General features: G+C 46.4%; 1 protein-coding gene across 1 annotated transcript in view; it reads right to left on the reverse strand.

Annotated features, from left to right (window-relative positions):
- The window catches only part of NOS1 (nitric oxide synthase 1), a 197,391-nt gene that overhangs the window by 73,016 nt on the left and 106,777 nt on the right, over nucleotides 1-17,598 (reverse strand). Inside the window, exon 3 of the mRNA XM_065904325.1 lies at nucleotides 9,855-9,981. Coding sequence (XP_065760397.1) covers nucleotides 9,855-9,981 — 127 coding nt within the window. The remainder of the gene's footprint in view (nucleotides 1-9,854; nucleotides 9,982-17,598) is intronic.

Here is a 17,598-nt window from a genome sequence, read left to right on the forward strand (position 1 = left end):
AGCCTTTTAGCAGAAGTTGGCAAGTAAGGAGCTAAGGTGAGGGGAATGTGGAGGGAGGATTTAAGGCTGGAAGATATACGCTAGACATCAGAATCTTGGTGGTCTAAAAAGAGAGGGCAGGCACCCTGTCCTCCTCCAATCGCGGGCAGGAGGGTCACAATGAAATCAGGACAAGAGCTTGACAGAAGGGAAGAAGATGCACCACAGAATATCTTAGGATGTCCCTCCAATTTATATCTTGATGTCCTAACCCCCAGAATCGCCAAATGTGACCTTCTTTGGAGTCTTTAAAGAAGCAATTAAGTTAAAATGAGGTCGTTAAAGTGGCCCTAATCCAATATGACTTGTGTCCTTACAAAAAGGGGGAAATTAGGAGACAGACGTGTACACCAGGAGAACGCCACATGAACATGAAGACCATCATCCACGAGCCAAGGAGAGGAGCCTGGAGCAGAACCTTTGCTCACAGCCCTCAGAAGGAATGAACTCTGTAGCCACTTTGATCTCAGACTTTTGGGTTTCCAGACTCAGACAATAAATTCTGATTGTTAAAGCCACACAGTTTATGGTGCTTCCTCTAGAAAACAGCTCGAAGAGATGAATCCAGGAGCTGAGGCGTTCTTATTTCTTTCACTGTTGGTACCAGCGCCAGCTCCTCCCTCTGAGGCCTGCAGCAACTTGCCCTGCTTGGCTTGCTGTAAAATGAGGGCAGCACGTTGGGGCTGAGCCGGGCAGCGGGCCATCCACACCAGGGGCCAGATGCCACACACCATGCCACAGCCCCTTCGCTGCAGCTCCAGGCAGTGCTGCTCCAATCTGTGGGTACCACCTTTTAGAGCAGTGAGCGTTAACTATTAGGAGCTGCAGCAGCTCAGGTTCTAGAACCACGGGCCTGCAAACCAGCAGGTATGCACCCATCCATGCAATTAAAAAATTGCTACTTATAAAACTTAACCAACAGTGTTAAGTATACTGGAGTATAATTTCCTTGTAGCGTATTCAAAGCATGATTTCTAAAGTGATTCATTCTTTATAATAACTCCACAGAAGCTTGAAATTGCTTATTCTTCACCCCTCCTCTCTTTCCCCCTTATTCAATGGTCCATGTTCTCTATGGAGGATGGTTACAGAAGGAGGTGCTTGGGAGTCAGACTCATCATGTTCTGGGGTCACAGACAAGAGCCTCTGGAGATGAGGATTTTTGTTTGTTTGTTTTGGCCATCCTGTGGCATGCAGGATCTTAGTTCCTCAACCAGGGAGTGAACTCATGCCCCTAACAGTAGAAGCACTGGGTCTTAACCACTGGATCCAAGGGGTCTTTAAGTTAGATTGTTGATGCTTTCTCCAAATGACGTGATGCTCACAGTCATGATGACCTCACGAGAGAATTAGATTATTAGACAACTTTAAACCTGATCCCATTACCAGATCAGAAACTATATGTGCACTATGAATTAATTTTGAGAAATCCTGTGAGTATCTCGGGGCCCATCCCTCTTATATTGCATTGTACTATGTGTGTTTATTAAAAGCATTAAACTGCTAAATGTAAATATTTAAAATGCACGGCAGAAAGAGAGACAGAGATGTACAGAACAAAATTATGGATACCACGGGGGGCGGGGGGAGTGGGATAAATTAGGGGATTGATGTATATACACTACTATGTACAGCACATATAATTAATGAGAACCTACTGTGTAAACCCTACTCAATGCTCTGCGGTGACCTAAATGGGCAGGAAATTAAAAAAAGAGGGGATACATGTATACATAGAGTTTTGTTGTACAGCAGAAACTAACACAGCACTGTAACGCAACTCTATCCCTCCAAAAATTTTTTTAATTAAAAAAAATGCACAACAAGCTTTGTGATTAATGTTTTGGGCTTTTTACCTTTTAAAACATCCCGGGACCCTCAGAAAATAGAAGTGGGTTGTGGTTCTGTGGGGCTCTGAGAGTCTCCGTGTGAAGGGAGTTTTGACAACTGATATCCATTTGTAAAGAGAGGAAGAAAAAAATGACTTTGATCAAGGGGAAGAATCTGAATATGGTTCAAAGCAATAAGTGAGCATCCGGAGTGCTATCACTGATTCCCGAACCAGAATGCCATTGTCCTTCTTGGACAACACTCAGACAGCCTGCGTTGAATATGCACGCTCAGTTACTCAGTCGTGTCCAACTCTGCGACCCCGTGGACTGTAGCCCACCAGACTCCTCGTCCATGCCATTTCCCAGGCAAGAACACTGGACTGGGTTGCCATTCCTTCTCCACAGGACCTTTCACACCCAGGGATGGAACCTGGGTCTCCTGCATCTCCTGCATTGGCAGGCGGATTCTTTACCACTGCGCCATCTGGGAAGCCCCTGCATTGAATATGCTCACTGTTAAAATAAACAGTTAGCAAAATATGTGGAAATTCCAGCAGGGCTGAACCCAAACACCCGTCAATTCAGGCCCTACTTCCTGGTTCCACCCCGCCCCTGACGGAAACAGGTGGAAGGACATGGAAGGCTGGTCCCCTGACTAAATGACCTGCAACGACCCTGGAAGTCACTGGGTAGGTGATGGTCCAGGTGGAGGGACATGAAACATCAGCAAGACTGGGATTCTGCCACTGGGAACTGGGGGACTCTGTTCAATATAAAGTCCTGGAAAGCATCCTTTGTGCCTGTTTGAGGGTGCTCCAGGAACCCTCACACAGGTGGAGGAAGGGGTGGAACATGCTTTGTGGAAAATCTGACCTGAATGTCTCACTTCAGCCTTGAGCCAGATCAAGGCCAAGGATACCTGGCCAGATACAGTTGGGGGCAGAAAAGGGCTTAATCGCAGCTTCTAGTAGGGATTGGGACACTTTCTCACAGAGAGAAATGAAGTTCAAAACAGAGGCGGTTTCTCAAGTACTTAGAGGCAGGCTTAGGGCAGGGAGCAGCGAGCAGGCACCCCCCTAGGAGGCAACGAAATGCAGCCGACGGAATCTGCTGGAGCCAGGCAGGGGGCACTCTGCGTGGAATGTCTGCGCATGATTCTACAGAACTCTAAATATCACGGTGTGCCGACTACTGTGTATGTGGCTGTGTCTGGAGCTTGTCTAGGGAGCGGGAGTTTCTGGACACTGAGACAAATATGTCTGAACTAATGTCTAGGTTCTGAACTCGAGGGCTGTGATTTCAATTTCATTTTGAGTGACATTTATTAAATACCTATTGTGTGCCTCCTCTAGGCTAGGCCACTGTGTACCCACCGGTTCATGGACTCCTCCTGGTAACCCATTTTTCAGATGAGGAAATGGAGGCTCTGAGATGTAAAGTGACTGTCCCTAAATTAACAACTGACAGGCCACAGAGCTGGGCATGGGCTCCAGGCCCTCGAAGTTCCCATTTTTTCCCCCATCCAGGTCTTTACTGCTTCCCTTCTCTGCATATTCCTAGAGTCTGGCCCCGGAAGATAAAGACCAAATGCTACATTGATCTGAATGATTGACAAGGATGATGATGTTGCCATAAAAGGAAAGAGGTGTGCCTTTGCCACCAAGACTCAGCGGGTGGTCACCTTCCCTTTCTGGGCCATAAGGGTGTCACCTGCAAAATGGGGACAGCGCTTCTTGCCCTATCAGCCTCACAGGAGCCATATAACCATTAGCAACACTCTCTTACCTAAATACACAGTATGATGCCTAGATCAGTAATATGATAATCAGCTAAACAACGACAATAACAATAATGAACTTTTTGGGGAAGCACCTATTTTGCGCAAGGCCTTGTAGAGTTGAGAGTGGGCTGTAGAGCTCTATGGCCTGGGTTCAAGTCCCATCTTGCCCACTTACTAGTCAAGTGACAAGCCTCAAGCTATTAAACTCTCTGGGCCTCAGTTTATTCATCTGTAAAATGGGAGCAGTAACAGTACTCCATTGGGTTAGGTTGGAGATTAAATGAGATTGTGGATCTAAACTGCTTGGCACAATGTCTGCCATCGCTTAACACATATTATTTCTTATCATGAACAGCAGATGCAATTGTTTCGTATGGTATCTTCTTCCTCACAACTTCACGAGCCTATTATCCACTATGAGCTTCAGTATGGATGCTAATCAGCTGTTTGACCAAGGTCACCAGGAGGAGGAGACCAAACCTGGGTTGACCCCTGAGCTGAGATCGTGACCCTAGTGCTGTGGGTGAGCCCAGGGATTAGAACGGCTGCACCCCCACAAGGTGGTATTGTTGTCAGCGTTATTGTTATTTTTATCCTGACATCATTAGCGTGCAGTGAGTCAGGGCTGACTTAGAAAGCTTCCCTGAAGCATGCTGGGTTGTCGCTGAGAAGCAGAGGGTTGGAATGGTTTGCCTTCATCCAGACACAGCCTGGAGGGGTCTGGCTGCCTGCTTTCAGTCTTCAGCAAAGCCAGCAGTACTGGCCACTTGGGATGCTTGCTCCTGAAGAGAGGGGCCCTGGACACCTCTGACCCTCTGAAGACTGGGAACCCATAAGCACTCCCCTTTATGCCTTATAGTTTGGAGCTCTGCAGAGAGGCTAGTGGGGGAGGCTTATACTTCCCTGGAAGGAGGGAAAAGCTTCTCAACAGATTTTGACATTTTGAAAGGCAACAAGCCCTATGTCCCCAGGGGTGAGGAAATGCCAGGTTGCTGATGAGGTGGTGGGGATGGGGTGGGCAGAGAGATTTCAAAATGAAAATCATCTCTCTTGACTATCTGGCTGCCTTTGTCAGCAAGAGGCTGGAGAGAAGGGCAATGGGCTAAGTAAGAAAGAAGAACCCAAATGGAAATGCCACTTCCCCCAGACCCAAGACCCCTCACACTCAATAAGGGTTGGATGGATACTTAATTTGTATCTGAAAATAGACATTCTACCTCCAAGCATGACACAGTTCCACTTCTACCCCTTAGGAAAGCAAATCAGGCAGGCAAGAGAAATAGGTGCTTAATAAGAAAGGAAGCAGAGAAGGGCTTGAGTCAAATCCTAAGGTTTTGTGGGAAGAATGAACAAATAGCACCTTCTTACTAATCTAGGGGAACATTTCCACTTAGGAGGGTTATTATGTATGGGGCTTTTAGAATGGTGTCAAAACTCAAAGTATCTCAGGTGGAATTAGCACCAAAGACAACCTCAGCAATCAAATAATAATCCTCAGTAAGAAAAAGAAACATAGTTTGTCAGCCCTCATGGTTTCTTTTAAAACTATAATGCTTTCCCCAACTTCCTTCTAGGCAAACTCCTACATGATCTTCAAAACCCAGATCAAAATGTCACCTCTTCTGGTAAATCTTTTCTTATACCTGCTGAGGTATTTACGGCCTCATAGTGTCTTGTGCCCCTCCCTATTTTAGGATTAACTGCACTGTCCATGTGTGTATCTCCCCACATTCATTCGTGAAGGTCTTGAGGGCAGGGAGGGCAAAGTTTGCTCGCCTATGCTTCTACCCCAGAGTTGTGTACGTGGCAGTATTGAGTGACTATCTATTTGTGCGATGGGTGAATGGATTCATTCTATCCACCAGTGCAGGCCAGATATAATTTGTCAGGGGATGTTAAAGATAAGCATCACCAAGTCACTCACACACTATGTTCTAGTGACCAGGGATTTGAGTCTCACTGGCTCTACCCACTGCTGACCCAAGCTATCAGCAAGAGAGATGACCACTAAGTATAGATGCGCATCCCAGATTTCTGAGGCTACCTTAAGAGAAGGTGGTTTTACGGCTGAATTTCTGTTGAATCTGGACAAACAAGAGTATCAGGGAGAATGGGGCAGACCATAATATTTCTTCAGGGACCTAACAGTTGTCTGAATCAGGAAGTCCTTTTTCATGTCTAGCCTGCATCTCTTCCACTTTCCCTGGGCTCTGTTGCCTTTTGCTAAGTCTTTGCAGGGAAAATGCAGACCAGCTGCTCTTCCACCAGCTCCTGTTGGCAGGTAGTAGCTGGGCCTTTGTGTTCTTAACAATGCTACCCCTTCCCTGGATGTCTAAAAAATCAGCAAATATGGGTTACAACTGGACAGAAGGGAGCCGATTCCAGGCGCTGCAGGTAAAGTGGCTTTGAGCAGATAGAGAAGAGGCAGAACATAGGAGCTGGTCTTTCAGGCCAGAAAAAAACTCATTGGGTTTTCTACTAATTTGCTTCACTTGGGAAATGTTTCTGAGCCCTGTGGCTGTGGAGGTGTCTAGCAGGAGGTCGCTGAGCTGTTTGCTCAGCTCTGGGACTTCAATATAACTGAGCACTTGGGTCTCCGCTTACTTTTCGCTCTATTTCTGAGAGGCATTTGGAAAATTGAGTCTCAGACAGCAGAGCCTGGATAATCTCACAGACCAGTGATTTTGAAGCTTATTTTGGGTCACAGACTAACAGCAACGTTACTCCTTGATAACGGTCAAGGAGTAAGTCCAAGCACTGATGGTCTGTATGTCAGGAGCTCCCATGTCTAAAACTGTTTGGCCGTGTTAACCTCAGGAAGAGTATCTTTTTCCCCTTTCTCCAGTACCCTTTCTCCTCCACAGAAATGGAGTTTCCATTTTAGAGGCAGCCTTAAGGCAAGTTCTCAGTGCCTCCCTCTAATTGCTATGGACTGAATGTTTATGTCCCCCCCTTCCACCAAATTCATCAGTTGAAACCTAACCTTTATGTGATGGTATGTGGAGGTGGGGCCTTTGGGAGATGATGAAGTGATGAGGCTCTCATGAATGGGATTAGTGCCCTCATAAAAGAGATCCAGAGACAGCCTTTGCTCTTCTGCCACGTGGGAGCACAGTCATAAGAAAGTGGTCTACGAGCCAGGAAGCAGGTCTGCACCGAACGTCAGATCTACCGGTGCCAGCCTCCAGAACAGTGACAAACGCATTTCTGTTGTTTATGAGCCACCCAGTCTATGGTATTCTGTTATAGCAGCCCAGACAGACTAAGACACTGGTCATTTCATCATGATGCCCACAAAGGTCCCTGGGCCTATTAACCCCCCTGTCCTGTCCTCAGTATTGAGCCCTACTAGTCAGGCTTGAAGTTCAAGGTTATATTTTTCAACTGGTCACTGTCTGACCAAGGTGAAAGGAAATAGTCACCAGACTGCAATGGCTCAGATTTCAGCAGGACTTTAAGGGTCTTTCTGGTGGGGCCAAGGCCTCCTCTGCTTCTTCCCTACAGCACAGATCTTAGGAGCTACTGCAGGCCAGCGATGATAAACTCTGATACCTAGAGCAGGTAGGTAAGGCAAATCAGTAAAGCCAGCTGGGTAATCTTGAGACAGAACACTTGGTTGCATATCAAACACATAAGAATATTCTTTATTCTTACAAAACATGAAATCTTTCTCATCTTCCCTGAAATGTGTGAATCTCTTGGTCCGTATCTACCTACCACTTATCCTAACTACTATGAGAAAACCAACAGTGCTAATGTTATGATAAATGACAATGAACAGTTGGTGGTAATGAGAGGGGCATACTGGAGAGTGGTGGGGATTGGGGCAAACTGGAGAGCCCATGCCCTGTGTAGTGGGGGCAGCGGTTACTCAGTCTGGGCGGACTATTTCCCCATAAGAATATAGGCTCAATGTGGTCAGATTGTTCATATTCGTAAGAGAAGTTGCAAATATGATAGTTACATAAAAAATTGAAACACTGGCAATAAATTCAAACTATAAATATAAGTTATCTATAGGACAATATAGTGCAAACCTAACAAATCATGTCTACAGCCTGGATCTGGCCTGAGTCTGCCTCTCTCTGCCCTCCTTTGTCTTGGGAGGGTTTGCATTATGGCAACACCCTTTACTTTCAACTGAGAAGATATGAAGAAAACTCAAGCTCTATTTGTTCACTTAATCACTGATGGATAACAATAGTCCTCACACTCACAATATGACCTGGATTTTTGAGGACAGCATGATAGAAAACTAAAATTGTGTCTTGTCCACCAAACATTCCTAGGTGTCATTGTAGGAGACAGAGTGCTTGGCCACTGGCATCATGGGTCTAGCCTACTATTGGATCCCTGACGTCCTTCTTTTCCTGGCCAGCCATTGGCAGCTAAGGAAAGCAAGTTCCACTGATGCTCTGGAATGTACCATCCTCCCCCATGAAGCTACGTACAGAGGCTACGGGTCACTGCTTACATGGGTTGGTGGTGAAAAGTGCTGTCCAAAGACTAAACATTGAAAGAACGAGCTTGGCAACCCGGCCTGTGCCATCCACGGCTTGAGGTGGGTGGAGGGAAGGAAGAAGATGGGCATTCCAGTAATACATTGCTGCAGTGCAGGGGAGGGGTGGGAAATTCACATGCTTCACCAGGGTTGCTCTGTTACCTGCCTGCGCAGGTGAGAAACAGGCTCTGCTAATCTCTAGCCAGATCTAGACACTCTCAGGAAGCCATATTGACTCTGTTGTTAAAACCCTCCTCAGCAAATTGGCAAAGACTGAAAAGTCTGGTAACACTCCAAGCTGGGAAGGCTGGGGGGAAATAGTCATTCTCCTACTTATCAGATAGGAATGGTGCAACCTCTGTGGTGAGCAATCTGGCCATTTCTGTCCAAATCACAACTGTATATGACCTTTGACTCAACAACTGCTTCTAGGAATTTATTCTTTTGATAAACCCACCCATCTGCCAAAGAGGTATTTGCACAAGGTCATTCATTATAGTGATGTCGTGGCAAAATATTGGTGATGGGCCATGTGTTCATTTTGGCGGGCTGGTTCAATAAATATGGCAGAGCCATAAAAGGGAATATTATGCAGCCATGAAAAAAGAACCAGGACTCTCTTCACCTACTAATCAGGACTAGTCTCCAAGACACATTGATATATGAAAGAACAAGGTACAAAACAATGCAGGCATATAGTGGAGATATTGTGGGTTCATTTCTGGACCAACAGTAATCCAGCAAATGTCACAATAAAGTGAGTTACATAAGCTTTTTGGCTTCCCAGTGCATATAAAGGTTACATGCATTTTTATACTATACTATGTGTGTGTGCATCTGAAGTCACTTCAGTAGTATCTGACTCTCTGTGACCCTATGGACTGTAACCCACCAGGCTCCTCTGTTCATGAGATTCTCCAGCCAAGAACACTGGACTAGGTTGCCATACCCTCCTCCAGGGGATCTTCCCAACCCAGGGATCAAACCTGCATATCTTACATCTCCTACATTGGCAGCCGGGTTCTTTACCACTAGCGCCACGTGGGAAGCCCATTCTGTACTTTTTATGCTGTGCAATAACCTTGTGTCTAAAAATGCACATACTTTAGCTTAAAAATAATGCAATTGGAAGAATGGCACCAACAGACTTGCTCAATGCAGGGTTGCCACAAACCTTCAATTCATACACACACACACACACACAAATAATACATGTAATAAAATGAGGTGCAATAGCATGAGGTTTGCATGTATGTGTGATGTGTTCTCATCTGTATAAAAACATATGAAAATAATTCATGTATGTATTTGTTTGTCTATGCATAAAACATTGCTAAAAGGACTATAAAAATGATGAATAATGAATACTGCTTGCCTCTGGGGAGTGAAGCTATGTGGCTGGGATGCGGGAAGAGAGAAGAAGCTTGGTAAATCTATCTTTTTTACCTTCTAAATTCAGAATCATGTGAATATCTTTCCCGGTAGAAACAATGAAAATTTGAAAACTGGCAAGCTAGCAAAGAAAACCCACCAAATCAAAGCCCAAATCCACAGTCCAGGGTAAGTGCTGCCAGCCTCAGCCCCCATGCCATTTCTCCAGCCACAAAGGCTGGTTTTTTCCCCATGGTGGCTTGGCACTTGTCTTCCCAAGAACATTCAGGGAACTGTGAAGTGTAGGTACCAGGCTGACACCGCCACATACCTGCTCCTTCTCTGAGTATGGGTTGTTGAGGACGACGGGCATGTTGCCCTTCCCCCAGAGATCATTGAAGACTCGGTCGTTCTCCACGCCGAGGGGCAGAGGTTTATGTGATTTGCCGTCCAGGTCTCTGAAAGGCAAGGCGGGAGAGGTTGAGGAAGACGCGACATCTGGAGTGACCGGCTGGTCACCCTGGTCTGAAAGCCCTGAGTCCGTGACGAACCCTCAGGATTCACCCACATGACCCTCCATGTAGCCAAGGAGCTTTGGGTCCACAGCCTGCCGCTTCGCAGGATCAAGCGTGAAGGTGAGCTCAACTGACTTGGCACCCACGGCTGGCACATACCCGTTGTGCAGAGACAGTTTCAGGATGACTGTGACATAGACTTTGGTTCTCCCTCCCCTGCCCCCGATTTCCTGATCTAGGAAGCCAGGAGGCCCCTCTCCTAGCAGAATCCCATGCAGAACCCCTGGACAGCTTAGCATCCATGAAACCTAATGGTAGAAGATACAGGAAGCAGGAGGGACAGGTCAGAAAACCAGTCCTGTGGGCCAGGGTGGTGAGTCACACCAACGACAACTAGAGCACTGATCACAAGGCTAATGGTACCAGCCCAGGATACACAGGAATGATTCTGAAAATAAGGGGAACACAGCGACAAAAAAAAAACTATTAATACTGTCAGTGTTGATTAAGAACTTACTGGTGTGTCAAGCACTTGTATGTTTTAGTGAATTTAGCCCTTGGGACAGCCCGATGAGGTCAGTATGAATGTTTGTCACTGTTGTACAGATGGCATAAGTGAGACAGACGCTAAGTCACTCAAGGTATTGCAGTCTCTCACTGTTGTTCAGTTGCTAAGTTATGTCCGACTTTTTGTGATCCCCATGGATTGTAGCACGCCAGGCTTCTTTGTCTTCCACTATCTCCCAGAGTTTGCTCGAATTCATGTTCATTGAGTTGGTTTTCCAGCCTACTCGTCACGTTTATTCTGAAGTGGAGGCTGTTACTATTACCCTCACTTATCATCACCACCATCAGCACCATCATCCTTATGATCGTTAACATCACCATCCAACTTTTCATTAGCAGCATCAGCATCGCTGTCACCACCGCCATCAAAAGTGCCCTCATCAACACCAATGTTGACATCATCATTTTCATTATCACCAACATTATTGCCAAAATCATTCTCATCCTTCTCATCACCATCACCTTCGTCCCATCAGAATCTTCATGACCATCACCATGTTAATTACCATCATCACCACCCTTGCAATCATTATCAGATGAGGAAACTAAGGCTCAGAGAGGTTAAACCACTCACCTAAGTCTCACAGTCAGGGTTGAAGAAGTTGGGGTTCAAACCCAGGCTTATTCCTGACTCTACGCATGAAGCTTTCCTGGTTCTCTGCCCTTGAACTCAGATAGGTTCAGGAAGAGGCTATCTTGGCTAGACAGGCTAACCATCCTCCGAGCTGGAGGGAAGTCGTGGCTGAGATGGGACTGACTGCATCAAATCCAGACCTCCCAACCGGCCCCACCTCATCTCCATCCTTCTGCCCTCCTGCTTTTTAACTGTCTGCCTCTTTCTAACCCTCCCACCCAATTTCACTCGATGGCATCTGTCTGTTCCCCAACTTTGGGCAATGTGGCTTGCTCTGTGGTCCATCCCACTTTTGGTCCCAGGTGTGGAGGCTGGCCGTATCCAGCTCTCCATCCTATGTTCCCAGCTTTGGGGACTCTTGGCTCCATAAATTCCCCCAGCTCCCAACCTGGTGCTGACGGTCATTTGGGATGACTCAGGGGCCAGAGCCCAGGTTCTGAGTGTAAGGCCCTAGGTGGCCCCTCTGGCTGCTCAGACAGAGACACCCAGAAGGCCCTCCTTGCTTTGTCTGGCCGCGTCCTGGTGGCCCATGCTGAAACCACTTCTGCTCATCTTGCTTGGAGAGGTCTGCAGTTGTAAGAGGGAACATCATGTTTTACTCTCTTAAAAATGTCACCAAAACACAGCAGGAGTGGTTCTTGATTACAGACATTTCCCAAGCCAGCGGTTTATCTATGTGGTGATAAACAGAGCCATTGTCTGTGGAGACGGATGTTCTAAGTGTCACGCAGCCCCACTCAGTGCTAAAACTCCAGCTCCGAGGATGTCATGTGACCATAAGTGGGGAATCAGCAGAGGAGAGAGGAGTTTAGCGCTGTTTGAGTGTTGGTAATGTACCAGGTACCAGCACAGAAGTTATTTCATTCCTCTCAGCAGATATTAAAAGCCTCCCTATTTTACAGATGCAACAACTAAGACCAGAGAGGTTATATTAATTTCCCAAGGTTTCTCAGCAAATATAAAGCAGAGCTGGGATTTGAAATTAGGTCTGACTGATGCTTGGTCCAGACCCTTCAGTTTTTTGTAAACAGACTGGGAAAACGAGTCAGGATGCATAGGATAAGCCAGAGGCTAAAGAGCTAGGAATCCAGCATCTCTCACTGAATGAGGCCAGTTTACAAAGATTACAGGGTACGATTACCCAGGTGACCCTTAAATGGCTCACACAGTTTGTCTTGTGTGAATTTGCAGGGAGAGGTGCTTTTATCATCATCCTTTGCTTTTTATTTTTTAAAAAAGCCTTTAACACTTTTGTTTAAATAATATATTTGAAGTGTTCTGTCAACACAAACTTATGTAAGAGCCCTGTGATGAGCCGGGGAAGAATAATTTTATTTGAGACAACTGTAATGAGGTGAATGAAACTAGAGCCTGTTATACAGAGTGAAGTCAGTTAGAAAGAGAAAAGCAAATGTTATATGTTAACACATATCTATGGAATCTAGAAAAATGGTACTGAAGAACCTGTTAGCCTGGCAGGAATAGAGATGCAGGTGTAGAGGATGGTCTTGAGGACATGGCAAGGGAAGGAGAGGGTGGGAAGAACAGCAGAGGGTAGCATGGACATATATACACCACCGTGCGTAAAAGATAGAGCTGATGGGAAGCTTCTGAGTAACACAGGGAGCCCAGGCCCCGTGCTCTGCGATGACCCAGAGGAGTGGGATGGGGGTGGATGAGAGGGAGGCTCAAGAAGGAGGGGGTATGACTTGCTTTATTGTACAGCAGAAACCAACACAACATTGGAAAGCAATTATCCCCCAATTTAAAACAAGAATATTTTTAACATGGGACCACAGGGAACATCCTTCAGCATCTGACAAGAAGTTATTTTGCCTCTCTGCATCCAGGGACAAAATCAGGAGTAGATTTACGTAGATTCTGAATTCCCACTCCCGGCCCCAGGTTTTCAGTGAAAGTCAGCTCTGAGGAAGATGAGCAGTTTATTGCCATGAATTTGTTTAGCCTGGGATGTGTCTGTTTGCTAGGTTTGTGTGGGCAGTGGGATCCATGGGCTGTGGATTGGGTGGAGCTGGGTTCAACTCTCAGCTTTGCTGGTTGGAAGCTGTGTGACTTTGGATATTTTGGCCACTTAAGCTTTCTAGTTCTCAGCATACTCATCTATAAAATAGAGTTAATAATAAAACCCAGTTCCCGGGGTTACTGCAACAATTACAGGAGGTAAGGCTCACAGCACTTAGCCTGTGGCGTCTGCTACTGCTTTGACTACTGATGCGTCTGTAGGCTGATCAGACAGAAACAGAGAAAGGGAAACGCTAGTTCTTTCTAAAACAGTCAAGATTCCTCTAAGTCAGCACGGTCTAGGAGAACTTTCTGAGTCAATGGAAACATTCCACGTCTGCTTGCGTTTTTGGTATTTTAGCCATGGACCACACGAGGCAACCGAATACTTGAAATGTGCTTAGGGACTTCCCTTGTCATCCAGTGGTTAAGAGTCTGTGCTTCCACTGCAGGGGTCATGGGTTCAATCCCTTGGTGGGGAACAAAGATCCCCTATGTGGCTCAGCTTAAAAAAAAAGCACCTACTGTCGCTGAGGAATTAATTGAATTTTTAATTTTATTTCACTTTAATTAGCCATATATAGTCAGTGGCTATAGCACTGGGTGGTGCTGGTCAAAGCCTTAATGTCTCTAAAGACTGAAGGCATATACGGCTCCTAAGTGAGAAAGGAGCGTCTTCCCTGGGGGCTTATGGGGACACAGGCAGGGATGCCTGCACTCAGACACTTTCTTTTTTAATTGAAGGATAGTTGACTTACAATGTTGCATTAGTCTCAAGTGTACAGCAAAGTGATTCAGTCATACATACACATATTGCTATTGTTTAATCATTAAGTTGTATCCAACTCTTTTGGGACTCCATGGACTGTAGCCTGCCAAGGTGCTCTGTCCCTGGGATTTCCCTGGCAAGGATATTGGAGTGGGTTGCCATTTCTTTTTCATGGGTTCATATACATATATATGTGTATATATACTACATATACACATATATCTGTACATATATATATAAATGCACATATATTATATGCAAGGCTTCCCAGGTGGCTCAGTGGTAAAAAAATCTGCCTGCCAATGCAGGAGCTGCAGGAGCCGTGGGTTTGATCCCTGGGTTGAGAAGATCCCCTGGTGTAGGAAATGGCAACCCCCTCCAGTATTCTTGCCTCGAGAATCCCATGGACAGAGGAGCCTGGCGGGCTGTAGTCTCCGGGGTCACAAAAAGTCAGACACCACTGAGCTACTTAGCACAGCAGAGAGTATATTTGATTTACAGTGTTGAGTTAGTTCAGGTGTCTAGCAAATCGATTCACTGATACACACATACAGACACACACACACACATATGTTTTCAGATTCCTTTCTATTATAGGTTATTATAAGATATTAAATATAGTTTCCTGTGTTATGCAGTACAACCTTGCTTTTTTTAAAAAACTATTTTCTATACAGTAGTGTGCAAATGTTAACCCCACACTCTTAATTTATCTCCCCCCTTCCGCTAGATAAATTTGTTTCCTATACCTATGAGTCTATTTCTGTTTTGTAAATAAGTTCATTTGTATCATTTTTTCAGATTCCCCATATAAGCGGTATTATATGGTATTTGTCTTTGTCTGACTGACTTCACTCAGTACGATATTCTCTAGGTCTATCCATGTTGCTGCAAATGGCATTATTTCATTCTTTTTTATGGCTGAGAAATTGCCCATTGAGCTATTATGTCTTGTTCACAGAGCCCAGGGATTTGGGAATTCTCTGCTTCCTTTCCAGACTCCCACCTTCCATCATTCTTAGCCCCGACCTCCACTCTCCTCTCTTCCCAGGGAGCACACCATGTCTACTCCTACATCTATCCTTGCCCTCCCTGGAATGCCCTTTCATCTCCCCTCTGTTAAGAGTCAACTCCTACTCACCATTACAAGGCCCATTTCACAGACCACCTCTCCTGGGAGTTAAATAAGATCATGCTTGTAAAATGCCTAGTATACAGTCAGCTCTGACCAAACATGAACTGTATGTGATCCTTGGGTCAGGAAGATCCCCTGGAGAAGAGAATGGCTACCTATTCCAGTATTCTTGCCTGGAGAATCCCATGGAGAGAGGACCCTACTGGGCTACAGTCCACGGGGTTGCAAACAGTTGGACACCACTGAGCAACTAACATTTAACTTGTGGTGACTGAAGTCCAGAGAGATTAGGTAACTTGTCAAGATCACACCACCAGTGAGAAGCAGAGGACGTTTTGCAATCAAATGTCTCTTTCTCGCTGCCTTCCTCATTGAGAATCACTGAGAACAGGACTGGGGGGGGGGGGCGCATTTGATTGGATTTCACACTCACGAAGAACCTCAAATTTAGATATCGAATGTTTCCCCCCAAATGAGGTGGTGGCAGGTAGGTAGGTAGTGAATGTGTTTATCCACTAAATGCAATTTTGGTAACTCCGGGTTATCATTTCTTCATTTAAGTAAATACACTGGGAGCCCACAGATGGAGGTAGATGGGGCCTGGCTTGACTTCTGAGAAGCCTGAATGGTGACTCTCCTTGGCCAGTACTTTTGAGTCTTGTTCCTGCCCAGTTGCCTGAGGGATCTTGGTTTAGATCAGAAATTCTCAGCCTGTAATTACTGGAATTTGGGTTCAGATAATTCTTTGTGGTGGGGGCTGCCCTGTGCATTGGAGAATATTTAACAGCATCCTTGGTCTCTCCTCACTAGACACCAGTAACATCTCTATCACCAGCTGTGACAATTGAAAACATCCCAGGACATCGATCAATGTCCCCGTGGGGAGGGGAGGAACTAAACTCCTCCCTATTGAGAAGCAGGGCTTAGCTTCAATCAAGGACCCCAAACCCATGCTTCTCAGCTCTCCCATCCTTGATCCATACCCACCTGGGGGTCTATGAGGATTTATTTACTAGTTGTCCCTTGTTCCCAGACGAGACTGAGGAACCTGCCTTCGCTCAGCGGCTCCCACATCTGCTTGGTGTTCTTATTGCCCTGAAAACACATCCTCCAGTGAACCTGGCATTGTGGCAGACCAGCAAAGCCAGAGCCATCATGTGGTCAAGCTTGGTGGTTCTCAAACGTCAGGGTGCATCAGAATCAATTGAGGGGCTTGTTAAAATTTCCCCTAGCCCATCTCCGGAGAGTCTGAAATAGTGGGAAGCCTGGACTCTGCATTGTCAAAAGCACCTACATCAGCCAGAGACAGCTGTGAAGACCTGTTTCCCCGGGAGAACTCTGGGCTAGCCGCGTGCAGTGGGCAGCCAGGTGCCCTCCTGGCTAGGAGCGCCACCCTCCCCCAGCTCTTCTCCCCCCGCCCCCCGCCTTAGTGTGAAGCTCTCCCTCCTACCTAGTGAGCATCTTCTGTGCTTCTTGGCAAGAACTAAACTAAAGCCCTTTCCTTCCACTTCACTAGTTGGATCCTCATACTCAAGCCAAGAGTCGGTCTAGCATCTCTAAACCTTCTGAGGATCTTTGCCAGATCCTTCCAACCAAGGCTCCCTGACCTCTCAGGCATGGGGATGGGGGTCCCAGGCTGGACTCCATAGGCAGTTTGCACGTGTATCGGTTGGCCCTATGCTGACCACTAATCTCCCCCGACCAAGGACCCAGGATGGGGAGCAGGTGGGCCAGGCCTGGGTGCAGGGCGCAGCCTGGAGGTGGGGGCCGCCCGCTCTGGCCCAACCAGGCAAGGAGGCCGCCGAGGAGCAGCTGGTCCTGGCAGGAAGCCCTGCCCGCGTCTCTCCGCAGACAACACGCTCTCTCCGACTCCCCCGCCTCGCCCTCCACACTCCAACGGTCTTTGGCTTCTGCTTCTACCTGGTTGCAGATTCTGAGAGCTGAGTCAAAGCAGGAAGATTTGGGGGGCTGTGCAAGCAGGTGTGGGGTCTCTGTGCAACTTTCCTTCTAGATTCCAACATGCTGGAGTTGGGGGGGGGTGGTTATTGATAAAGGTATGCTCTTCAGAGCAGGAATTCTATGGTGAGCGCTGTAGCTGAGAAGTGAGGTGAGGGCCTCTGGGCCCAGAAACAACCATGACTCTCATTCCTAAGATCACAAAAGCTGGGCAGGATTCTCCAACTCACATCTGTAGGTCCCAGGCTAGGGGGGATGGGGCTGAATTTGGATCCCAGTTCCTGAGGCCGACTGTCTTACTGGGATGTGACTTCTTGCTAACAGCCCCTCTGATATATCTTTTTTTTTTTTTTTTTTTTTTTTGAGAGGCTGGGAATAGGTTTTAATGTAAAATATCTTGATTTATCTGTTTTGCCACAAATTCACTTTTTAAGAAAAAGTTTTTTGGCTATGCCCCAAGGCATGTGGGATCTTAGT

This window comes from Muntiacus reevesi, chromosome 13 (assembly GCF_963930625.1).
Source record: "Muntiacus reevesi chromosome 13, mMunRee1.1, whole genome shotgun sequence".
Taxonomy (NCBI): domain Eukaryota; kingdom Metazoa; phylum Chordata; class Mammalia; order Artiodactyla; family Cervidae; genus Muntiacus; species Muntiacus reevesi.